At 43.3% G+C, this 25,193-nt stretch overlaps 2 protein-coding genes across 4 annotated transcripts in view; both read left to right on the top strand.

The window, feature by feature from the left end:
• The window catches only part of LOC118289024 (myosin-10), a 51,379-nt gene extending 30,246 nt beyond the window's left edge, over positions 1-21,133 (top strand). For 2 of the 3 annotated variants that reach the window (XM_047328172.1, XM_047328173.1), the window contains exons 7-42: positions 500-592; positions 2,165-2,228; positions 2,436-2,534; positions 3,032-3,175; positions 3,305-3,400; positions 4,549-4,667; positions 5,042-5,194; positions 5,350-5,523; positions 5,610-5,783; positions 7,388-7,502; positions 8,318-8,380; positions 10,248-10,441; positions 10,675-10,796; positions 11,174-11,243; positions 11,451-11,611; positions 11,750-11,990; positions 12,071-12,277; positions 12,370-12,507; positions 12,726-12,849; positions 12,945-13,116; positions 14,101-14,313; positions 14,428-14,572; positions 14,672-14,878; positions 15,254-15,358; positions 15,449-15,601; positions 15,692-15,940; positions 16,098-16,310; positions 16,409-16,621; positions 16,704-16,865; positions 16,948-17,076; positions 17,239-17,327; positions 18,308-18,431; positions 18,663-18,871; positions 19,040-19,148; positions 19,442-19,614; positions 19,703-21,133. In XM_047328172.1, coding sequence (XP_047184128.1) covers positions 500-592; positions 2,165-2,228; positions 2,436-2,534; positions 3,032-3,175; positions 3,305-3,400; positions 4,549-4,667; positions 5,042-5,194; positions 5,350-5,523; positions 5,610-5,783; positions 7,388-7,502; positions 8,318-8,380; positions 10,248-10,441; positions 10,675-10,796; positions 11,174-11,243; positions 11,451-11,611; positions 11,750-11,990; positions 12,071-12,277; positions 12,370-12,507; positions 12,726-12,849; positions 12,945-13,116; positions 14,101-14,313; positions 14,428-14,572; positions 14,672-14,878; positions 15,254-15,358; positions 15,449-15,601; positions 15,692-15,940; positions 16,098-16,310; positions 16,409-16,621; positions 16,704-16,865; positions 16,948-17,076; positions 17,239-17,327; positions 18,308-18,431; positions 18,663-18,871; positions 19,040-19,148; positions 19,442-19,614; positions 19,703-19,856 — 5,370 coding nt within the window. In that variant the 3' untranslated portion in view covers positions 19,857-21,133. The remainder of the gene's footprint in view (positions 1-499; positions 593-2,164; positions 2,229-2,435; positions 2,535-3,031; positions 3,176-3,304; positions 3,401-4,548; positions 4,668-5,041; positions 5,195-5,349; positions 5,524-5,609; positions 5,784-7,387; positions 7,503-8,317; positions 8,381-10,247; positions 10,442-10,674; positions 10,797-11,173; positions 11,244-11,450; positions 11,612-11,749; positions 11,991-12,070; positions 12,278-12,369; positions 12,508-12,725; positions 12,850-12,944; positions 13,117-14,100; positions 14,314-14,427; positions 14,573-14,671; positions 14,879-15,253; positions 15,359-15,448; positions 15,602-15,691; positions 15,941-16,097; positions 16,311-16,408; positions 16,622-16,703; positions 16,866-16,947; positions 17,077-17,238; positions 17,328-18,307; positions 18,432-18,662; positions 18,872-19,039; positions 19,149-19,441; positions 19,615-19,702) is intronic. The other variant, XM_047328174.1, reaches the window with a different exon arrangement.
• Positions 21,134-21,265: 132 nt separating this feature from the next.
• Positions 21,266-24,134, top strand: LOC118289025 (serotonin N-acetyltransferase). Its single transcript, XM_047328176.1, has 4 exons — positions 21,266-21,412; positions 22,079-23,030; positions 23,334-23,488; positions 23,596-24,134. The coding sequence occupies exons 2-4, from the start codon at positions 22,877-22,879 to the stop codon at positions 23,962-23,964; spliced, it is 678 nt and encodes a 225-aa protein (XP_047184132.1). The 5' UTR covers positions 21,266-21,412; positions 22,079-22,876; the 3' UTR covers positions 23,965-24,134.
• Positions 24,135-25,193: the final 1,059 nt, after the last annotated feature.

Raw genomic sequence — 25,193 nt, 5'->3', positions numbered from 1 at the left:
TCAGAATAACCATCATGGTGGTGAAGTCTTTGGATTCACAGGGTGTATTATCACAGGCATAAGAATGCGGAGGCCGGAAGAATGCTCTCACTCACCCACCCAAACCTACCACTCACTATAAGGCATGTTCTGGAACGCACTCGCTCCCGTGCCTCTGTGGTTTCACAAGCTCTGTCAAACTTTGAATTTGTCTTTGCCCCTTAAACTTGTCGAGCTGCCTCGACAAAAATCACATTGTACTGCAGTCGACTAAAGTGAAGCCAACAGAGCCATGATAATTTGCTCTGTGTCTGAAATATCGCTTTAGCATATTGACTTGGCCACATTTTCCTCTACCTGCTCTGTTGCAATGAAATGATTTTGTCTCGCCGAAGCTTGCCTGTGTTGGCAGACACAGAAAAATGGGATGGATGGTGATAAACAGATCTGTTACGTGGAGAACGACACTAGGAATGTTTGACAGCTTGTTCGATTCTTACCTCTCTGTCTCTCTTCACAGGGTGAGTTGGAACGCCAGCTCCTGCAAGCCAACCCCATCCTTGAATCGTTTGGCAATGCCAAGACAGTGAAAAATGACAACTCATCTCGCTTCGTGAGTTCACGGTTCCTGTTTGAAGGATCATTTTCTTGATTTAAACATATGTACAGGCGGTATTTGGAATAGAGACATATTCAATCCACGCTGACTGTGCATTTTACATTTATCGAACAGATGTGTACAAAGAAATGTATAGTATCAAACAGTATTTCTTTATTTTGAACATAGAAGTGTGGCCTTATTCTAGGCCTTTAGATGATTCAGTCTGTGAGGTCAGATAAATAATGATAATCTGATTTATTAGTGATAACTTTTTACCTTGAATTTAACAAATTTTCTTTTTTTATGGGATCGAAAAACTAACAGCAAATTTTTACAAAAGTACAATGTACAGAAACAACAGATAATTAGTCATCCTTGGAGTATAATGCTGCGCTTTCCTGGAATTGATGACAATTAAATTGAGTAAATCCAATTAAAACAGCTGGATATCCTCAAGGAAAGATTTATTTTTAGTCTGTCATTCTCTAAAATTCTCTGTCGTTCTCTCAGCAGAACCGTTGCCTCCTCATCCCTAAATTGTATCCATTGGTGTTAGAATACAGTGGCTTTAGATTTAGCAATTTTTTGACATTTTGGAAAATACGCTAATTTGCTATTGGCTAAAGATTTAGATGAGAATAGCATCGCGAATATGAGACTGTAGCATAAAGATTTTGCATAAAGATCTGAGTCTGAATGCAGGTGAAAAAAATCGGCACATTATATCTAGTTTCTTGGCCAGGAAACCAGCGGACAATCCTGGTTTCTGCTTTCTGCCAAGAAATAGCAAAGATAAAACCCCTGTTACACGAAAGTGTGCAGTGCAGTATGTAGGTTTTTGTACAGATTTAACAAATGAGATATAACATTTTTATTACTGAGCTTTCAACCTGTGCGTAGGCAGATTTTGTTACCAGGCTTCCTATTCCCCCCTGTTTTGTAGTCTTTTTTCTGCTACGGGCTGTAGCAGCATATTTACTGTATATACATGAGAGTGATATCTGTCTCCAGAAAGTAAATAGATATATTTTTCAAATTGTAAAAATAATTTATTTCAGGGATTTTTTAATTTTAATTCCGTAATTTTACAACCAATTACTAATCATTTCCTAAAATTACAGATTATTAAGGGAACTACTGCCGCACTCCAAATATTTTGTTACCTCATCATGCAGTGAAGAGCTACAGAAATCAAAACAGTTCTCGCTGTAAGCACTTCAATTTTTTGTGTGTGACTAAATAAATAATGTGGCCAAGAATAACCTCCGTGGTGCCCTTTCCTCCTGAATCATCGGCTGGCTCACATGAGAAGCTGTGAAGACCAGTAGACAGATGGACACACACACATTCACAGACACACACACACACACACACACACTTTTCACTGTCAGAAAACCAAAGACATGCCTGAGATTCTTTCTGACCCGTTAACCTGGCTTTTCCTAATATAGACACGTTATTCTTCATGACACACACACTCACACAGTGACGTCATATACTTTCCAATTAACCTGTAGAGTTTCAATATATTTAATAAGCTGTTTGTTTTATTTTACATATATTTGCATCTTTTTTTTCTTGCAGGGGAAGTTCATCAGAGTCAACTTTGACGTCACAGGCTACATTGTTGGGGCCAATATTGAAACTTGTATCCTCCTCACTGACGGACTGAGGGATCTGAGAGTCAATGGACTGTTTGGTTTTGGGCTTTTTTGAGATTTTTGTCTGTAAATAGCAGTTGCTAAGATTTCTAAAAAACATAGCAGAAATGTTACAATACTACAGCTGTGACAATGTCAGTCACTTGATTTTCATGTTGTGATTTCACTGTCAAGCCCTTAACTTTTTCTCTAAGACCTACTGGAGAAGTCAAGGGCCATTAGACAGGCCAAAGATGAGAGGACCTTCCACATTTTCTACCGCCTGCTGGCAGGGGCTGGCGAGCATCTCCGCAGTGAGTGTCTGACCATTGCTTTAAGGAGCAATCAGCATAAACAAAACACTGAGAGCTCAGACGGTGAGGTTTCATGTTTGTGCTAATTTGTTTCAGGCAAGGAACAGAGTTAAATCTGGTTTGAATCAGCACCGGTGAAACAAATGTTTCTCTCTCATTAACTTTTAATTGAGCTTGTTACATTGTTTCCTGATGATGCAGGAGGTGTTAAGACAAAATATTTCACCAGTGAAGCAGTGAATTCACATGATCTCTCCCTCACTCACTCTCTGTGTCCGATCTGAATTGTCTTTAGCGAAAATGGAAGCAGACATTACACATCTGAGGATTTATAGATTTTCTCAGTTTTACTATTGAGGGCAAAATCAACACGTATACATACACAGTGCAAAGAAGTAAAAACATAAACAAGAGAATATTGATCAAAAATACAATTTAAATAGATGAACATCTTTGGGAAAAACAAAAATCATCTTTGTTTCCTCTTACTACTCCAGCGGACTTGCTCCTTGAAGGCTTCAACAACTACCGTTTCTTGTCAAATGGTAACATTCCCATCCCTGGTCAGCAGGACAAGGACAACTTTCAGGAGACAATGGAGGCCATGCACATCATGAGCTTCTCCCATGAGGAGATTGTCTGTGAGTAGCAGTTCCAGATGGGCCCCGAAATATAGTGTACTCTCACCCCCTCGCTCTATTACTGCATTCCTTTCCTGTGCCATTACCTCTCCCCCCGGGATCAGTAAAGTGTTATCTTATCCTTGCTAGGCATGTTGAAGGTGGTCTCTGCTGTGCTGCAATTTGGCAACATTCTCTTTAAAAAGGAGAGAAACACTGATCAGGCCTCCATGCCTGAGAACACAGGTAAATATCCAACATCCAGTCAAAATGCAGCATGTACACACACACACACACACACACACACACACCATAGTGCCATTCGTATGTCCAGCATAGCATGTGCGATGACTGTGACCCTTCAGCTTCCACCACAACAGGTGATGGAAAACAGATCCACATACTACTGTGAGGACATGACTACACCAAAGTTTGACTGTGTCCCCTGGTAGTTGAATGCTTGTAATGTGTGGATCGTGTCAGCATCAATCACACGCCTCAGTCAGGACGATATTGTAGACACATTCCATTCAGTATAAAAAAGAAGGAAATCTAATGAAATGTATAATAACATTAGTTTTTATTAATTCTGCTTTCAAACATACTACTCGTCCTATTAGTCTTAGACCTCACTTAAAGAACACTATTTTTGGGTCTCAGCTCAGACATAATATGCTTTTGGGTATAGTCTTATTGTGCATTCACGTGGTGTCGGATTAATCTGAAAAATGTGTTCCAGACTGGGAAAATACTCTCGAACGCCAACTCAAGTTGGAACAACCACTTGGAAAGTCACTGAAAATTTTATGTATGCAAGTTGCCAAGTTTCTGACATCATACAAACAGAAACATAATGACAGAAGAAAGAGATTATTTGGTTAATGTTGAAAAACTGTTGATTAATGGTGCAAAAATATGTGTTGCGAATCAATTTTTTCTCAAACATTTAATTTGTTTTAAGTCATATTGGTTAGTTTGCTGTCCACGTGGAGTGCCCGAGATCAGTTCAAAAAAATATTTATTGTAATTTATGTCTGTCGCACCTGATCCTTTTTCTATGTTCTTCGTTATTATGCAGATATTGGAAAGATCTGAACACATAGAAACAGCACATCAGTCTACAGTGTCAAATATTTTTCCCACATTCCAACTTCAAGTACATGAACACACCAAAGTCGGAAAAACAACTTTGCTTCTTGGGAAATGGGATCATCCCAGGAGCATGTGACTGCATAATTGTAAAAACAGAGTTAGAAAGTGTTGCTTTTAGACTTCATAACTTGTGTTATTATGGAATCATTTGAACCTAGCATCAAACTTATCTGATGTGACATTTGTGGCCATGTATATAATACATTAAGGTATACTTGCTTCCTGCTCCATCACTCTCCCAGCTGCACAGAAACTCTGCCACCTGCTTGGAATGAACGTTATGGAGTTCACCAGGGCTATCCTCACCCCGAGGATCAAAGTGGGACGGGACTACGTGCAGAAGGCGCAGACCAAAGAGCAGGCAAGGGCCCACTGAACACTTTGAACAACGACAATGTCCGCATTCCGTTTCTACAAATTTTTGTAGCTGTTAAATGAATGAAAACTTGAAGTTGAATTTCAATTTCCGTGTCTAAGTTCACCCCACTTCTGCAAACGTGCATGTATGTTTCAAAAGGTCATCTAGATAATCTGGATAATGGTTTGTCCTAACTGTAGCCTATAGTCTGATGTCATACCATGATTAATCCTCGACACTCCAAACTATAACAGCAACACAATGTTTATATTCTTGTATTTTAACCCATTTCTCAGTGGGTTACAGTATGTGTTATTAATAGTGTCTTTAATGGTCACTCTCTCTGGTTGTGAACTCATTGTGTTTTTTTCCCTCAGGCTGACTTTGCTGTTGAAGCGCTGGCCAAGGCGACATATGAGCGTCTGTTCCGATGGCTTGTCCACCGCATCAACAAGGCCCTGGACAGGACCAAACGCCAGGGGGCGTCGTTCATTGGCATCCTGGATATCGCTGGCTTTGAGATCTTTGAGGTACTGACTGTGACAAACTCATTTCCACAAAACACAAAGTACCATTTTCCTTGAATTAAACAGAATCCTGATCATCTGAGCAATTGGCTTTGGATGGGGATTAAAGTATAAACTTAATCTGATAATATAAACAAACTACTGTGTTTTCCTTTCAGCTTAACTCCTTTGAGCAGCTTTGCATCAATTACACCAACGAGAAGCTGCAGCAGCTCTTCAACCACACCATGTTCATCCTGGAGCAAGAGGAGTACCAGAGGGAGGGCATCGAGTGGAGCTTCATCGACTTCGGACTCGACCTGCAGCCCTGCATTGACCTCATCGAGAGGCCGGTCAGTGTGCTTTGTCTGTGCGAACGTGACTATGTGCGTGTGTCTGCTTGTGAATGTTGGCATTTAACGACACTTTGTCTCCTCAGAACAACCCCCCCGGTATTCTTGCCCTGCTGGATGAGGAGTGCTGGTTTCCCAAGGCCACCGACAAGACCTTCGTGGACAAGGTGCTGCAGGAGCAGGGCACTCACACCAAGTTTCAGAAGCCACGTCAGCTCAAGGACAAAGCTGACTTCTGCATCATTCACTATGCAGGGAAGGTACGTATGTCGGAGGTCTTGTGGTATGACTCCTCTCTTGGGATTGGTAGCTTGTTGGAGCTGTCACCTAAATATGCTCTTTAAAGCTCTTTAAAACCAAGATAATGCAATATGTACTATAAAAAAACTTTATTCCTGTCTTCTTTGTAGCCTCAGATTTATCTGTCTTTTCTTTATGCAACAACTCTGTTGCTGGGATGTTTTGCAGCCTCACTTGGTGGCACAGACTTATCTCCTCTAAAAGCCCAGTTAACCAGGTCATTGCCTGAAAACAATAGTGCAGTTGTCGTACTGCTTCGGCATGGAAACCCACATCTGGTTCACATTGGTCTGAGATAGAGTTTGGTGCCTGGTGGTTACATAACGGTGGTTTTCAACTTTCACCTTTTGTGCGGCGGTCTGCCATCTGCAAAGAGAAAATGATACTCCTCCACATTCCTGGGAGGACGATTGTCAGTCGTAGCTTAAAATCTGAACCCCCCCCCCGAGAGTGATGGTTTATTTAGATTTACCTGTCTCTGTTTCTTCTGGTGCATATGCACAATGTATATAACAATCTGTCTTGTCTAAATATGAGTCCTGGACCTGAGCCTTATCGTGACAAACAGGCGAAAACCTCAGATTCAGCCAAATATTAAGGATTCCAGTATTCGATGCTGGAGCCAGGATTTAATTTGAACTTCATCAAATAAATCGTGCATGACTGAGTGACACCGAAGAGGAGAATAAGTACAAACACAGCGTTTGCTTTTCTGCAATTCTGATGAAATCCATATGGAGATCGTACATTCCTCGTCTCAGGTTGCTGATCCCGTCAATTGCTTGTTATGTTCCGCTCTAATCCAACTCTCTTCATAGTAGGTTAGACGTTTGAAAAACACCTACGAATCAAAGTCATCATCGTGTTACACACACTAATCCCATCAACACACTGTGTTCCAGAGAGACCCGACTGTACTGTCAGTCAAATGTAATGTGCAAATAAGTCTTAACACCCTAGTACAGTGAATCTCATCGGTTCAGTAGTGTACGTGACTGTTTGATGTGATTCCCTTAACTTTCTACTACTCACAGTATAGCTCACGCAGCACATCTGGTCGAGTGGTTTGTGGAAACACTGCTAGAGGCAGATCTTAGCTGTCAGTGAAGACATACTACACAGACTGTTACAGACAGGTGGAGCAACAGACCAGTGGCAATCAATCAGAGACAGAAAGCTCTTTCTCCAATAGCATTTTTCCCTTTCATGACGTTGTTACTGGGCTATTAGATTAGAGAATGGAAAAAGGTTGGATGATATAAAGCAGAGTCTATAAATAAAATCTTATTAGATGCTGAGTTATTTTGCTTTTTGCGTGCGTTGCCCCTGTAACCAAATTATAACTGAGGCGTGAATGTTTTTTGTTGGTATATACAGTACGTTACACACCTTTGCCTGTTCTAGTTTAAAGTGCTGGACACCGTGTTAGATATATGTTCATATTTGTCATTTATTATGATTTAAAAAACCAACAGTTTTCTTTTGTATTTTTGATGGGAATTGAGTGTTTTATTTTACTGTGCAAATGCAAAAATAATACGGTGGAACTGCTACATTTCCTTAGGTGGACTACAAGGCTGATGAATGGCTCATGAAGAACATGGATCCTCTGAACGACAACGTGGCCACGCTGCTGCACCAGTCAACCGACAAGTTTGTGGCTGAGCTCTGGAAAGATGGTGAGTCTCTTAACAACTTACTTTTAGTTGAACTCAAGTATGTTGCTATACATCATTACATTATTACATTTTGTTTTAGCTGTATTCATTCTAATGGACCTACATTTATCTACAGTATGAGTCATGAAGGATGTTACACACCAGAACTGTTTTGAACTGAACAAATAAGAGACGAAAAGAAAAGCATTTTTTTTGGGGGGGGGGGGTGTTATATGATTGGTTTATATTAGCATATTATCACTCTGTTAATCTTTTCACTGATTTTATAAAAAAAAGGAGAAAGCCACTCTGTCCTCAACTAGCAGTGTGCCTCTTATGTGGGATGAGTTTTACCAGCAGAAACCTCCAATTTAAACAAGGTAGACCACAGTCAGGAAACTCTTCCCTCAGAGCTCAGGGACTGATTTGTTGCTCATCTCATGTATTTTCTTCCCCAGCGAGTGCACTGTTAACATATCATTCAGATGGGAAACCTTGATAATTCAGTACAATCTTTTAATTTCTACATTTATTTTTTATGGAATCAGTGACGGGTCAAATGGAAAGCAAAATGTTCATATGACACTTTCTGGACTAATCTTTTCCCTGAGTAATGACCAGCCATGACAATCCAACACTGGCTTTATATTAGGTTTTAATAAAATGCATGTACTGTGGTGTTGCAGTGGATAAAGTGACATAACAGTTAACTGTGGGTGTATGAGTATGTGTGTACAATGTGTGTGTATGGGTGTGTGCGTGCGTGGTCGGTTGCGTATTCTTTTCCTCTCTCACTCTCCTGTCTTCTCTCTGTGTCTGTGTCTCTGTTGCTGTAGACATTCAGACGTTTCAGAGAGCTTCTTTCTATGACAATGTGTCTGGGCTCGATGAAGCTCCAGGTGAATGATAGTAACACTTAACCTCCGTGTACCATTGGCTTCCCTTCATCCTCGCCACTGGAGCGCTCATCGGTTCCCCCCGTCTTGTCACGGCTGTACTGTGCACCCCTCGAAAGGCTCCCCTCTGGCTTTGCATGGCACTGCTGTTGTATTTTAAGCCTCAAATAAATTTTCAGTCTACCTTCACTGTTTGTGGCTTACTGCCACTATAATTATTCCAACAACTGTTGCTTGAATGATCAACCACATGAAGGATTTCTTTTTGTAATCATGCTAAAAAACCAATGATTTCTGGTACAAATGAAAAATACGGATATATTACAATTATTGTTAAAAGTCTGAAGACTGAACATTTGCCTGCTGCTACTTTTAGCTCCTGGTACTTTGTGGTTGACTAAAAGAAAGACACAGTGCTCAGAGGAGGCGTCACCACACCCACAAATTGTGAATGATGCCGTCATTGGCAGTCCACTAACTCCACTGATAAAGTTGTAGTTAACGATACAACAGGCTCAACCAAGATTATATCACAGTGAACCACAAATGGAAAAAATTGCAATGAGAAAAAAGTTGTGATCCAGATTTCGTTCAAGTTCCTGCTTACGTAGATATACTGTATGTACAGAAAGAGTGGAATATCTGAGAAACCTGCATGCCAGGTATCTAACCCAACTCTGTGTTATTAATCTTTTTGTATTAAAAGATTAGGGGAGAAAGAGTTGCTAAATTGTTTTTCCACTGGTAGATTTAACAGAGAAAAAATGAACAGGGTTGTGTTCTTGATTCAAGCAGTTGTTACGCTGCGGGAGTGAACAGCTTTCAAATTACCCAGGATAATCAAAGCTTTTTCTCATTAGTGCATTGGTGATCGAATTTTGTAACACTTATGAATGTGTACGTTTCATACAAGGTTTAATTAAATGCTTTTATAAATTAAGACATGTAGCTGTGCAGAGTGACAGATCATTTTCCATCTTTGAATATTTCTTTTTGTATTGTTAAGTCTTTAGATTTCTAGGCCATGATTCTTTGCACGGGTCACACTCAAATGTCATGGATAGCTAAGAATTTATTGATGAGGTAGGCAGCCTTCACAACCAGTATCAGTTAGCCTCTCTGTGGGACAGAGGTGAAGGGGATCTGCAACCTGAGTCCATGTTATGTGAGAACATTTGGGTTTAAATGCACCCTGCAGAGGACCGGGGGAAGAATTGGTTGGCATCACACAGTGCCAACTGTGTCATCACTCTTCTCCTCGATGCTCACTAGATTTGTCTATCACAATAAAAACTGCTGACATGACATGGTTTTCACATATTCACATGAACTGCACTGCTGAGTATTTCATTTAATCGTTTTCCATTGGAGGTACGGAAGGATGTTGAAGTTTATTTCCTTAGTATTTTGCTTTTATAGGATAAATGACAGTAGAGTGACAGGGCACAACATACTGAAATGCAGAGATCTAATGTGACCAAAAAATAAACATTTAAAAAATGCATGCTTATCTCTACCAGCAAGAGGTTAGTCAGTGGACAAGTCAGTTGATGTTATGTCTGTGTTATGTTGCATCAAACCAGCTGGTGTGATACCATTGTCTTGTCTTCATGCTTTATCACAAAAAGAGAAGAGAGCAAACCCTGCTTGGTTAAATGATTCAACATTTCCTGTTGGAAATTCACATTTAATGTAAACGCCAATAAAAGACTTAAAAGTAAATGTATTGACTTTTCCTATGTTCACGTAAGTAGCACAGTACTAAGATACTTTCTACACATACATGTAGCTATCAGTAAAACCACCATCACTAAAGTATGTATCATTAATCAATAAATGAAATAAAGTAAAAATTTTCTCTTTATCCCAGTTGACCGGATCGTGGGTCTTGACCAGGTTGCGGGTATGAATGAGACGGCGTTTGGTGCCGCCTACAAGACCAAGAAGGGCATGTTCCGCACAGTGGGCCAGCTGTACAAGGAGCAGCTGTCCAAGCTCATGGCCACACTGAGGAACACCAACCCAAACTTTGTCCGCTGCATCATCCCCAACCATGAGAAAAGAGTGAGTCTCATGATTCTTATTGTTACAGTCCAGCTACAATCCCAAATTTCCCCGTTGTGGGACGAATAAAGGAATATTTTATCTGAGATCTGTTGAGCTGACAACTCCAGCGTTTTTGTTATTTCTAATTGACTGTGTATTCAATGTACAGTAACAAATTCTTTGGTTTGATGAGATGCATTTGAACTGTACCTATATGTGTATGTAGTGACCACTCCTTCCGCCTCTCACAGGCTGGTAAACTGGACCCCCACCTGGTTCTGGACCAGCTAAGATGTAATGGTGTGCTGGAGGGGATCCGCATCTGCAGACAGGGCTTCCCCAACCGCATCATCTTCCAGGAGTTCCGACAGAGGTAATGTTCCACCTCTGACTTAGATGCAATATACAGTCAAGCATACAACTATAAAAACTGCATATTATTTCCATGTAGAAAGTATCATTCATAATTTTTTCCACAGTAAGATATTAAAGTGTCTTCGCCTTTAATGACATGATATGCAGTATGGCTCTCAGGAGCCTGGCTGGACGTTTTTGCATGCAATGATGGATCTGGTTTCGTCCAACTCTCTGATAGTCTTTCCTCTTTGTGAAGTTTGATCTTTGCAGCCAAGATGTATCTTTTAAGAGGGACCCTTTTTCACCTCTAATATTTATAGTTTTAGCCAGTATGGAATCTTCAACTGAAAACTTTGTCCAAGTGACTCTATGTCCTCTGTGCTCTTTGTCCAGGTACGAGATCCTCACTCCTAACGCCATCCCCAAAGGCTTTATGGACGGAAAGCAGGCCTGTGAGAGAATGGTAAGGACTTGAGTCTCAGGGTAGAACAAATGGAAATAATGGAAGTCTTCATTTATTGTGATTTTCTCATTGTCATAATTATAAGGAAGCTGCCTGAAAAAGTCAATATATTTATGATTTGGAAGTAAGACTGAACAAAGGACTATAAATCACCTTGTTTTTAGAGCAGAAAGAAAATATTTTTCTACATCTCTCTGTCTTTGGTAGATTAAAGCTCTGGAGCTGGACGGCAACCTGTTTCGTATCGGCCAGAGTAAAATCTTCTTCAGGGCCGGAGTCCTGGCCCACCTGGAGGAAGAGAGGGACCTGAAGATCACTGACATCATTATTTACTTCCAGTCCGTCTGCCGAGGATATCTGGCACGCAAGTAAGGGCTGCGCTGTCCTGCCGCCTGTGTTTAAGAGCTCCTCAACTCATCAACAGAGTCATTTCTACATATTGATTCACCAAAAAGTCGATTTCACTCAGTCTTTGGCCTCTTTCACTCTTGTTGCAATTGATTCAGGGCTTTTGCTAAGAAGCAGCAGCAGCTCAGTGCTCTGAAGGTTCTCCAGAGAAACTGCGCCGCCTACTTGAAGCTGCGTCACTGGCAGTGGTGGAGACTCTTCACCAAGGTGAAGCCTCTGCTGCAGGTGACCAGGCAGGAGGAGGAGATGCAGGCTAAGGACGAGGAGCTGGTCAAGGTGAAGGAGAAGCAGACCAAGGTGGAGGGAGAGCTAGTGGAGATGGAGAAGAAACACCAGCAGGTCAGTTACCACCGCAGCTGCTATTAAAACTTTTTTCTTACTGGTGAATAACTGAAGGTTTTAACATTCTTCATGTGCAGTTAATGGAGGAGAAGAACATCCTGGCAGAGCAGCTGCAGGCAGAGACCGAGCTTTTTGCAGAGGCTGAGGAGATGAGAGCTCGTCTCTCCTCCAAAAAGCAAGAGCTGGAAGAGATCCTTCATGACCTGGAGTCGAGGCTGGAGGAAGAAGAGGAGAGGACCCAGGGCATGCAGAATGAGAAGAAGAAGATGCAGTCCCACATCCAGGTGTTTGGAAGTACTCATGCACCATCTGAGTACTGAGTTACTTTAAAGCTGTTTTGCACTGTTGAACAATTTTAATTTTTTAATGTGTGTAGGACCTGGAGGAACAGTTGGATGAGGAGGAGGGGGCCAGACAGAAACTGCAGCTGGAGAAAGTGACAGCTGAGGCTAAACTGAAGAAATATGAAGAGGACATTTTGCTGCTGGAGGACCAGAACTCCAAGTTCCACAAGGTGAGAGAGAAGAGGGGGCTCCGAAGGTTGACGACAAAGGGTTTTGAATGGAAAGAAGTAATGTGTAGAATGTGTAGAATGTTCAAATTCTACTAGAATTGGAAAAGTTTGGTTTTTAAATGGAGATTGAGGATCTAACAATCCCCTCGAGAGTTCAGAGGGCTACTATAGCTGGCTGTGTGCCAACCTGCCCCTACATCTTTGTCTCCTTGGTTTAGGAAAAGAAACTGATGGAGGACCGAATCAATGAGATGACCTCAATGCTAGCTGAAGAGGAGGAGAAGGCCAAGAACCTGGGCAAGGTCAAAAACAAGCAGGAGATGATGATGGTCGACCTAGAGGGTAAAGTGCAATAATTAATCTACAGTGAAAAGGTGTTTCTCTCTTTTTTATTAAACCATTATCTTATAATCGTGTCTTTTTTTTTTCTATTTCAGAGAGACTGAAGAAGGAGGAGAAGACCCGTCAGGAGCTGGAGAAAGCAAAGAGGAAGCTGGATGGGGAGACCTCCGACTTCCAGGACCAGATTGCTGAGCTACAGGCACAGGTGGAGGAGGTGAAAGTTCAACTGGGCAAGAAGGAAGATGAGCAGCAGATGATGCAGGCTAGGTAGGAGACACTGAAACCACCATGTACGGGGATGGAACGTGTGTGTGTGTGTGTGTGTGTGTGTGTGTGTGTGTGTGTGTCTGAGTAATTGAGACTCTGCCGCACGATGTGAATCAGTTTGATGAACGTGCAACATAACTGTACAGTCTTATCATCACACGGATGACAGTGTTGCAAGAGACACTCACCCCTGTCATTGATACGGTGCATCTCATCGGACTGACAACACACTACAGAAGTAAACGGCAGTGACCTCATCATCTTGTAAAAATAGCCTGTGATTGTTGTTGTTCCTCTGTGACATGCTCCTGTATTTATTCATTGATTCTCATTCGTGTGGTATGTGTGTGTGTGTGTGTGTGTGTGTGTGTGTGCGCGTGCGTGTGCGCGCGTGCGTGTGTGTTTGGGAGTGTAAGACCATGCTATGAAGTGGCCTGTACAGCAGGCAGTTCCTTTAAGAGTGTAACAGTGATTCTGAAATCCAGTCTCTGCTGCCATCTAGTGGAGACTTTACACATTAGAAGAGTTCACTCCAGGGACTGAAAGTGTTTTTTATTACCTCCACCAAGGAGGTTATGTTTGTTTTTGTTTGTTTGTTGGTTAGTTGGTTTGTCCGCAGGATTATGCAAAAACTTCTGAACAGTTTTCCACAATACTTGGTGGAAGGATGTGAGATAGCCCATTCATATTAGCACGGATCCGGACAAAGGGGCAGATCCAGGAATTTTTAGTCTCTTTCTTTAATATTACTAGATAGGGCGTTTTTTGACTCTGACAAAACATCAGGCATATTAAGGGGGTCATATCTAAGTTTAAGTTTTGATAAAATGATTGCGGCAAACTGCAATGAGGTTCCTTGCCCAATTTTCTGCGATGGCTTTCCACATTTTTGTGGTATCATACATCACAGTCAAATTTCAAAAGTGTCTAAGTTTCCTTCTGAGCTTTTGTTGCATGTTCTTCTTTATTCTCTCTGTTTATCAGGGGCGAGGACGAGGTCAGCCAGAAGAACAACGCTCTGAAGCAGGTGAGGGAGATGCAGGCCCAGCTGTCGGAGCTGCAGGAAGACCTCGAGTCCGAGAAAACGGCCAGGAACAAGGCGGAGAAACTCAAGAGGGACTTGAGTGAGGAGCTTGAGGCCCTTAAAACTGAACTAGAGGACACTCTTGATACAACAGCTGCCCAGCAGGAGCTTAGGTACAGTGCTGTGTTGCATTTGAATCTCACTTATTTTACATTCAAGTAATAGACAGTATTGTTATCATATCAACAGGAAAGTTAAAATTTTTCCTGTGTTCCCATTCTCTGTAGGACCAAGCGTGAACAGGAGGTCGCGGAGCTGAAGAAGACCATTGAGGAGGAGACGAAGAACCACGAGGCTCAGATCCAGGAGATGCGACAGAGACATGGCACAGCCCTGGAGGAGCTGTCTGAACAGCTGGAACAGGCCAAGAGGGTAACATACCTTTCCACAGTTCATCTACTATCACAAGATTATCAAATCCGTCATCATCGTCATCTGACAACACTAATGTTTGTCGGTGATTATGTCTAGTTCAAGGCTAACCTGGAAAAGACCAAGCAAAGCCAGGAAAGTGCCAACAAGGAGCTGGCCAGCGAGGTCAAGGGCCTGCAGCAGGCGAAGACCGAGTCCGAACACAAGAGGAAGAAACTGGAGGCGCAGCTGCAGGAGTTCACGGCCAGATTCACCGAGGGGGAGAGGGCCAAGGGAGAACTGGCTGAGCGCACACACAAGCTGCAGGTGAAAAGTGTTGATTCAAACATGTTTTATTCAAAACAATAAGATAGTGAGATTTTTTTGTTTTGGTGATAAATTCTACCAAAAATACCTGGATTTACAGAATGTATCTTCTTTGTATTTTCCCAGAATAATAGGGAGTGTAGTTTATGGATTTTTAGGGAAATCGTGCAGCCATATACGAAAGCACAAGTTTTCAGGGTTTTTTTTCTTTTACAGAAATCACAATTCCACAAATTATTGGTTTTATTTCACAAATATATTTTATTATACAAGTTCACAGGGGATTTTATTGTCCTTGATTTGTGCTCTCTGCGTGGACAGGCCTACAATGTGTTAGAAATAGACTGATAACCTGGTTGTTACCTCTCCACACAGACCGAGTTGGACAATGTGTCCACCCTGCTGGAAGACGCCGAGAGGAAGGGGATCAAGATGGCCAAAGACGTCTCTGGGCTGGAGAGTCAACTACAAGACACACAGGTGACATTCGGCGTCTCTGAGCAATAATCATTAGGACAATTTTAATGAATTTGCTTTCTGTTCAACTCAAATATTACTTTTCCTGCACAGGAGCTGCTCCAGGAAGAGACACGCCAGAAACTAAACTTCAGCAGTCGCATGCGGCAGCTGGAGGAGGAGAAGAGCGCTCTGCAGGAGCAGCAGGAGGAGGATGAGGAGGCGCGCAAGAATCTGGAGAAGCAGATGTTGACGCTACAGGCTCAGGTAGGACTCTGGTTCAAGCAAACAATATTGAAATAATATTTTTTCCTCATTCTTACCTTGGATCGTGTTTTTGTCTTCCTCTGTTCATAGCTGTCAGAGAGCAAGAAGAAGCTGGAGGATGACGTGGGAACAATAGAGAGCCTGGAGGAGATTAAGAAGAAACTGCAGAAGGACCTGGAGCTGTCCAGCCAGCGTCTGGAGGAGAAGACCATAGCCCATGAAAAGATGGAGAAGACAAAGACTCGTCTGCAGCAGGAGCTGGATGATCTGACTGTGGATTTGGATCACCAGAGACAGATTGTCTCCAACTTGGAGAAGAAACAGAAGAAGTTTGACCAGGTGAGACAGCACTTCACATATATGTTTTAAATGTAATCATATAGATTTACATATAGACAGATCTTAGAAGTCAAAATAAATCTGTTTCATCATTCATCAGAATACCAAATATAACCCAGTTGGTAATGTGATCTGAATTTGAAATCGTCCTCCGTAGATGCTGGCTGAGGAGAAGAGCATCTCGGCACGCTATGCTGAAGAACGTGACCGTGCTGAGGCCGAGGCCAGAGAGAAGGAGACCAAAGCTCTGTCCATGACCAGAGCTCTGGACGAGGCCCTGGAGGCCAAAGAGGAGCTGGAGAGAGTCAACAAGCAGCTCCGTGCTGAAATGGAAGATCTGATGAGCTCAAAGGACGACGTGGGCAAGAGCGTGAGTGTTCGGGATCAATGAAGTACATATTTTTAGTTTTCCACCACAACAGAGCAGGAGTTTTACTGATCGTCCCGTGTTTATCTCCCGCCCGTCAGGTGCACGAGCTGGAGAAGTCCAAGCGTACTCTGGAGCAGCAGCTGGAGGAGATGAAGACTCAGCTGGAGGAGCTGGAGGACGAGCTGCAGGCCACAGAGGACGCCAAGCTGCGTCTGGAGGTCAACATGCAGGCCATGAAGGCCCAGTATGAGCGAGACCTTCAGGGCCGGGACGACCAGAACGATGAGAAGAAGAGGGCACTGGTCAAGCAGGTGCAGACTCACCCACGACAACAGGTTAACAACAGTTTAATCCCATCACGCTAAAAGACTGTCACTGGCTCCTCCCTTCCAGGTGCGAGAGATGGAGGCAGAGTTGGAGGATGAGAGGAAGCAGAGAGGCCTGGCTGTCGCCGCCAAGAAGAAACTGGAAATGGATTTGAAGGATATAGAGGTTCACATAGAGGGAGCCAACAAGGCACGAGATGAAGCCATCAAACAGCTGCGCAAGTTGCAGGTACAAATCTGATGCATACAGCAAGTTCGTATCTTCACACTTTATTCTCCATTCATACATCTTCATCCACTCCTGCCTTCAGACCCAAATGAAGGACTACCAGAGGGAGCTGGAAGACGCCAGAGCATCCAGAGATGACATTTTTGCCATATCTAAGGAAAATGAGAAGAAACTCAAAAGTCTGGAGGCTGAGATTGTGCAGCTACATGAGGTATGGTTCTTAGGGTCATAGAGTCCAGGCTGATGGCTTATATATTAAGTCTGTATTCTAATAACTCATGATAATTCACCGAAAGTTCCGTTTCAACATTAAACGACGCTTAGATGAAGGAAGTGATGATAACACGTCCTTCAACTTGACCTTTCTGTGCAGGATCTGGCGGCGTCTGAGCGGGGACGACGTCACGCAGAGCAGGAACGCGATGAGCTGCAAGATGAAATTTCAAACAGCACCTCCGGAAAGTGAGTCACACTCAGTCACATGACCACAACATAGTGTCGGTCCACAGTGGCTTCGTCCTGGAAAAATAATAATTACTCTAACCTGCTTAGAGCACCAGAGACAAGGGTTTTATTATTACAGGTCACATAGAATTCAATACTGTCAGTGTGCAAATTTTATGTACTATTTTTTATTTTGTGCTACATCATAATTATTTGGTTCTCCAGGCCAGTCAGGCTTTATAATATACACATAAACAACAAATAGAGCTGTCTTTGAGCCATTAATAGTGCAATATCCCAAAAAGCTAATAAAAAATAAAAACAATGATAATACATAAGACATGATAAGACAGCAGAAAATTAGAAAAAATAATCATTTTAAGTAAGGGGGGCAATAGCAGCGCCAATTACAGTCAGAAGGTCAGTGATTAGTACAATCAAAGTATCAACCAGTTGCTTCAGTGTCATGTAAGTTAATAGGTGAATGATTGATCTGCATGGTCAGTTGGAGTGCCACCAGGCTTATATTTTGTGATATACTGTTGTTTATCTTCTAAAATTAAACCAGGAATCCCATGAACAGATCAAACATTGTTTTGACCTGTTATAGGCAAATATTTGTTCAAGAACCTTCACCAAACATCATGAGAAACTTTTAGAGTATATCTTTGACACTGCTATTACAGTTTGTAGTGAATCAAAAGCCTTTTTTGCGATTGACATTTAATTCCTGTGTTAGGGTTGAAATAATGGAGCCTGTCCGGAGTTATATACTCTCTGCTCATCAATTTATTCTACAGTCATTTCTAAAAGATATTAATTTTGAGTTTGGGCCACTGAACAACTCAAGGCAGCCTTATTATTATTATTATTATTATTATTATTATTAATCACATGTATCTCTAAGCGGCTGCTGTCAGCGAGGACCTGTGGTGGCCCGTGGCCACATTTTGACTCAATAGTTTCATCTGTGACTTCTCTTCGTACTTGTGTGTCAGGTCCGCTCTGATGGATGAGAAGAGGAGGCTGGAGGCTCGTATCGCCCAGCTGGAGGAGGAGCTGGAGGAGGAGCAGGGAAACATGGAGCTGCTCAACGACCGCTTCAGAAAAACTACCATGCAGGTATGACGTCGTATTGGAACGGGGGCCATGAGTTTGTAAAATTAAAGAACATGCTATTGATCATCTTGATTCAATCTCTCTTTTTATTGGACTTATAGTACATCTATGATTTGTCAGAGTTTTTAATAGGAAATTGGGGTTAGGGTGTTTTTTTTCCTTTTTTAAATCAAAGCATTACACCTTCCACTTTCCTCTTTCTCCTCCTCCCTCCCTCTCTCCCACCCTCCACAGGTGGACACCCTTACCACAGAATTGAGCGCGGAGCGCAGCATAGCCCAGAAGAGCGAAAACGCTCGCCAGCAGCTGGAGCGACAGAACAAGGAGCTCCGGGCCAAGCTGGGCGAGCTGGAGGGTTCTGTGAAGAACCGCTTCAAGGCCTCCATCACTGCCCTGGAGGCCAAGATAGCACAGCTGGAGGAACAGCTGGAGCAGGAGGCCAAGTGAGAATCCGCGCACTGTTCTTCTCTTCACTTAGACTCGTTGACTTGATCGGTCAAGCACTTTTGAAAACCATAATCAAGGTCGAAATATGAGATGGGATATGAGTTGAATACATATTTATGGGTGTAAATTTTCTCTAAATGTTTCCGTGACCTTCTTCACTGAAGGGAGCGAGCAGCAGCCAACAAGATCGTGAGGAGGACGGAGAAGAAGCTGAAGGAAGTGTGCATGCAGGTGGAGGATGAGCGCCGCCACGCCGACCAGTTTAAAGAACAAGTAAGTCTGCCATGACTGATCTCTGGTCTTTTTTCTGTCAGTTTCCAACATGCATTTTGCATCTCGTCCTGAAATCTGATTCAAATCAATCAATAATTCAAATAGCTTCCACTGGAAAAAGAATGAGGTGTAAAAATTGGCTACCTTTATGATATTGACACAGTTATAATCCAAACAAACCTTAGGAACCGGGCAGAGGGTGAGTGACTGTATTGGCTGTGTAATGTGTGTATGTGCTGTCTTGTATTTAGTCTAATGCGTGTTTTTGTTTTTTTCCATGTGTGTGTGTGAAGGTGGAGAAGGCTAACTCCCGTATGAAGCAGCTGAAGCGTCAGCTGGAGGAGGCGGAGGAGGAGGCCACAAGGGCCAACGCCTCGCGCAGGAAACTGCAGAGAGAGCTGGACGACGCCACCGAGGCCAGCGAGGGCCTGAGCCGGGAGGTCCACACTCTCAAGAACCGCCTCAGGTGATAACTCATTTTTTTATTTCTTTTATTTTTTCCTTAGTTTTATTTTTTCCTGTTAACACCCTCCCTTTACCCTCGGCTCCTGCAGGCGTGGCGGCCCCATCAGCTTCTCGTCCAGCCGCTCAGGCAGACGTCAGCTGCAGGTGGAGGGAACCTCCTTGGACCTGCTGTCTGACGACGAGCTGGAGAACAAGATAACCGACAACAACGCCAACGAGACGCCAGTTCCCCAGCCAGAGTAGAGGAGCAGAGGCACCTTGACTTGTGCTCTCCTGTTTAATAATGTATCACTTCTCAGCGCACGCAGAAACACTGAGACCCTTGCACCTCAAATAAGGACCCTCCTCTCGCAGCCCCCCCCCCCCCCGCCTGGACAGATCTGCTCTTTCCAAACCACACCCAGCATGATCCAAGCTACCCCACGCTCCTGACCTTATCTACCCCTAAAACCTTAGCAGACACCAGCAGTCGGACCCCCCAACGCTCTCTTTTATCACCCCACTAAAGGTTGCAAAGCACTACTTTGCCTTACCCCCTCCCCGTCGAGCTGCGGGGCTGAAGAAAAGCAACGTCCATCCTGCGCCGAGTGAAGACTTCTTCAGTTTCCCCTAATAACACTCCCTTTGTGCACACGTTAGAAATGAGTGACTCTTCTGATTGGGTGTCAGGATGATGATTTTCCTCTGTTGGACCAGTGTTCAGCTGTTTGAGATGCTTCCAGTCGCTGAAATGATAGTATTACAATATTTTGAAAGGAACAGACTGTGACGAAAGCAAACAACCCTCTGACTATATTTTTTCATCAATCTGCAGCATCATATCAAGCGGTCTAGTTATGTTAGTTGAGCTGTAGCTGTATGTCTCCAGTCCGACGGTTTTCTCGCCTATAGACATGTTTGCTGCCTTGTTGCCTCAGAGCAACGACACGTTGCTCTTCTGACCAGTGTTGGTTCCTCACATGTTTGACAGTAGGTCAGTGTTGACTTGTAATTATTTGATGTGAGGGCTAAAAGCAGCAAACACTTTCTTGCTTCCTTCTTCTTCCTGTACTTCTTCTTTTGTGCCTTTTTCATTCAATACCCATTTATGCGACATATACTGTTCAATTATTGAAACATGCGTAATGATATGAAGGTATTTTCATAAAATATTCATAAATTTGCATATGAAATGAGATACTAGTGGAAACCTGATTTTCTTTGATTTTTTTTCCACATCCTACGGCTTTAACTGTGTGTTACAATGATGATTGACATGTTAAACTGTTGGGGATTCTTTGTAGATGGGTGCTATGACTTTTTCTTATTAATAACTTTTATACCCTTTTGAGTTATTAAGATTTAAAAACAAACCAATAGACGTCCGCTGTATTTATATCTCTGCTATTCTATACAGTGTAAACGCCATTCATATTTCAAAATGCTCAGTACTGCACATTGATCAACTGTACCTTGGCTCTTTATCGTACAGTTCATGAGATATTAGGAGCAATATAATGCATTAAAGTCTATGGAGCCCAGATGACACTCCCATTGTATTTATAACTCACAAATCGATATTCAAAATCTGTCACAGTGGTTAACAATTATTCATTCCAATTAATAACGTCATCCATTTTATTTTTTTTAAACATCACAGAAATCACGAGCGTTATTTGGCGTATAATATTTTATTTATTTTTCCATTCTAGCAGATGGAAGATAGTGTGGCATCGTTCGAAGGTCTCTGTCCACAACTGTACTGGAGGCGATGCAGTTGTATGCTAGAGTGTGTGGATTATGGATCTCGGTGGTGGAAGGTAACAGATTATTTTAACCCAAGTGATGTAATTATGTACAGTTTCAAAGTACTTGTTCGTCATTTGACTTACATTTTGTGCTTCGACTCCACAACATTTCAGAGGGGACAGTTTATCCTTTCCACACCACTACATTAATCTGAAAACTGTTGTAGTTGCTTACAAGATTATGATTTTAGAGATTACAGCAGTGTTTCCCAATCTGTTTGTCCTGTGACATCTTACAACGAAACAGGGTCTGTGAGTTGTTTGCACACACGCTGCGAACGGTGCACTCAACTGTGTATAACTGTGCAAAGTAGTTAAAAGCAGCTCTGCCTCCTCCAACAGCAACAACAGTACCCTGATGCATATGTGACACATAATGATAGACACAGATCTGCCACAACGCTAAAACCACTGACAGTTGTCACTTTTACTTTTATTACTTAAAGTACCGTTTCCTACTGACACTGATTTGCTTTTGCTTTATAAAGCAGGATTTTAAATACAGGACTTTTTTTTGTATTGGATCAGATTACTTCCTCCACCACTGATGGATATATAAAATCACTACAATCTTAAGTGCTCAATTAAAACCATTAAGTAACCAGAAAACAACAACCAATATAACACGTGTGTGTGTGTGTGTGTGTGTGTGTGTGTGTGTGTTGTTCTCCCTGTCAGAGAGGAGATAAAGAGTCTGCAATGCGCCGAGTTGTGGAAACAACTTATCTAATCCTTCATCATGTGACTCATAGTAATAATCACTTAATAATAATGACGCGGCACGAGAGGCGCAGAGGGAGAGTCGGTCCACAAACCTTCACTGACACACACACACACACCTCAGCATCCTCCGGTAAGTGTCTCTGTGGACCATTGTGCTTGGAAAATGTGTTTATTTTATCATGTAGGTTCCTTATGTTTTATTATATGTGAGTTCAATAATGGGCCAGATGTCGACAACGTTGCGCCACTCATTGATGTGCAGTTCATTTCATTTCTCGGTTACTCGTGGTGTCTTGAAATGTAGTTTCACTGTGAGCATTATCGTGGCACTTCACCTAAACTTCCGTAAACTTCTCCTGGGTCAGTGCGTCACACACTCTGTTTATTAATAGGCCCGAGGTTCATTGAGAACCATGTATTATCAAGCTGCCTGTCAGCCGGGAGACAAAACACCTAAGGGCGATAATGGACACAGTTAATTGTAGGGTTGGGGGGAAAATATTTCCCGACACTGTTGTGACCTTCGTTTGTTCACTTTCATTCAAATGCAAATGAAGGCTGGTGAATCACAGGCGGCAGAGCTGTCCCTATAAATACGGACGCACACCGTGCTGTCCCCTCGCAGGGCCTGGCACAGGTGACCCCTGCGGAGATCTGCTGCAGAAGAACGACACGAGACGGGAGGTTTCCCTTTGGGGTGGAGAGAGAGAGAGAGAGCGAGAGAGAGAGAGAGAAGACTGCGAGATCCGCAGGATGTCTGTCGTGGGCGCGCAGCTTTTCATCAAACCGATGCAGCCGTCAGCCTCCGTTTCGCCGGGCATCCAGAGGAGACACACGCTCCCCGCGAGCGAAGTGCGGCCGCTCAACGCGCAAGATGCCATAAGCGTGTTTGAAATCGAGCGAGAAGGTGAGTGAGTGAGTGAGTGAGTGACTGATCGACCTTATCAGACATGCACCGGAGCAGAGATCCGCTCTGATGCAGCGCTGTGCGTAAAACCACTCCACGCAACAGATCACGTTTTCTTTTGTATTTAATTTAGTCACTTGCAGCTTCTCTTTTTATGTACTTGTCAGAGAGGAACTTGTTAAATATATATTCTGCATTTAGTAACGCGTTTATTGTGTGGTTTGCCCCGCCTCTATTGTGCGTAAAAGCTGTGCCAAACCATTGTTGCGCACGAACCAATCACTCTGACTTTCTCTCTCTCAGCATTCATCTCAGTGTCGGGTGATTGTCCCCTCCACCTGGATGAGGTGCGTCACTTCCTCACACTGTGTCCGGAGTGGTCCATGGGCTGGTTCGAGGAGGGCCGGCTGGTGGCTTTCATCATCGGCTCTCTCTGGGACCAGGACCGACTCACCACGGTAAGGCGCCCTTGCATGTCTCCACCTCTCAGATTGTTAACCTCCTAAAAAAAACGTAGACAGGTGCACAGCAATCACCATTTCCAACCACATTTTTGTTTCCCCAGGAGGCGCTGACTCTCCACAAGCCCCGCGGCTCCACCGTGCACATCCACATCCTCGCCGTCCACCGCACCTTCAGGCAGCAGGGCAAAGGGCCCATCCTGATGTGGCGCTACCTGCAGCACCTCCGCTGCCTGCCCAGTGTGCGCCGGGCGGTGCTGATGTGCGAGGACTTCCTCGTGCCCTTCTACCGCAAGTCGGGCTTCAAGGTGCTGGGCCGCTGCGCCATCACCGTTGCCAACCTCACCTTCACGGAGATGTGGTACCCCATCAGCGGCCACGCGTACATGCGGCGCAACAGCGAGGCCATCCGCTTCCCGCAGCATCCCTTGACCCTGCCGCTGACAAAGACCGACGAACATGTTGATGTATGACACGCTGGTTGTCGGTCATTTTGTTCTCTGCAAGGATGCGTCAGGGTTGTGTCAGTTTTCAGTGGCCGCGTCCTCTTATTTGTTTGTGTCCCTTAATCTCATACTGAAGCTCACCAATCTCTCAGTAATGATCGGATTGTGCGTAATAATAAAACCAAGGATGTACTAACGTGATGTATGCACATGGTGGTGTGTAACTCTGCTTTGTTAGACTCTTTTCTGTGTGTTGAGCTGCAGCTCCGTTACTGTTCCTTTTGGTCGTGTGTTGCTTCTGTGGTAGGCGTCTGTATTTACGCAGCTGCTTGGCACCTTTCTGGGCTCTCCGCGGCCCTGGACTGACGTCAGCGAGCAGACTTTAGCCGCTCAACCGCAGCTCCTTCAGCTCTATTAGGGGGCTTTAGCCACCGTAGACGTGGGAGGACTTAGAGGAAGAGCCACTCACCAGTGAGCCTGCACATCCAGTGACCTCACTGCACCCAGCCCCTGTGCTGCTGCTTCTTATGGTACATCTGTTCCACTGTGTTAAACTGTAGACTTTGTAGATATTTTTTTTTAAATCTAAGTTTGTGTCTGTTACAGTATCACAATTTAAATAAAATGTTTTATACTGTTTTTCTAAGATGAACAATTATTGTTTTTTGATTTGTTTCACCTTTTTCACCCATATAATCTATGATATGCAGATTCGCACGTTGATCCAGTCAAACAACTTGTACAGATTCGTCATTGTCCCATACCAGACGTCCCCTGTTAGTCCTGTACTATGATATCATGGCAACATCTACACAGAGACACAGAGCAGCCAGTGGGGAGCCTCATGCTCTCCACTGGAGCTTTAATCCATGACACAGTCACCGCCTCACGTCTAATCCACTAAGGTGCCAGGGCGAGCAGCTCCCGCTCCTCTGAAGGTCGAACTTGGCAGTCATCAGGCGTCAACTCCAAAAAATGGCCCAGAACTCCAATGAGCGCATAGAGAGCAAGGCGTCGCTTATGGAGGTCTGATGTCTACTAGAAGTCGAGTTGTGCTGAACTACAAATTGTTTCCCCACCGTCTTATCAATAAAACATAATGTGTAGAGATATGAATAATGAAAGGTTTCATATATTGTTGCTGTGTAGCTGAAGTCAGACATAAAGTAACAAATGTGTCTTTTAATTCTTTCAGTATGAGTATCTTGGTACTGAAAGCAAGTATTTCAGGTTGAGGCTCTTTTTTTCTCCCCTCA

Source organism: Scophthalmus maximus, chromosome 17, assembly GCF_022379125.1.
Source record: "Scophthalmus maximus strain ysfricsl-2021 chromosome 17, ASM2237912v1, whole genome shotgun sequence".
NCBI lineage: Eukaryota > Metazoa > Chordata > Actinopteri > Pleuronectiformes > Scophthalmidae > Scophthalmus > Scophthalmus maximus.
This window is presented reverse-complemented; position numbering and strand designations above follow the sequence as displayed.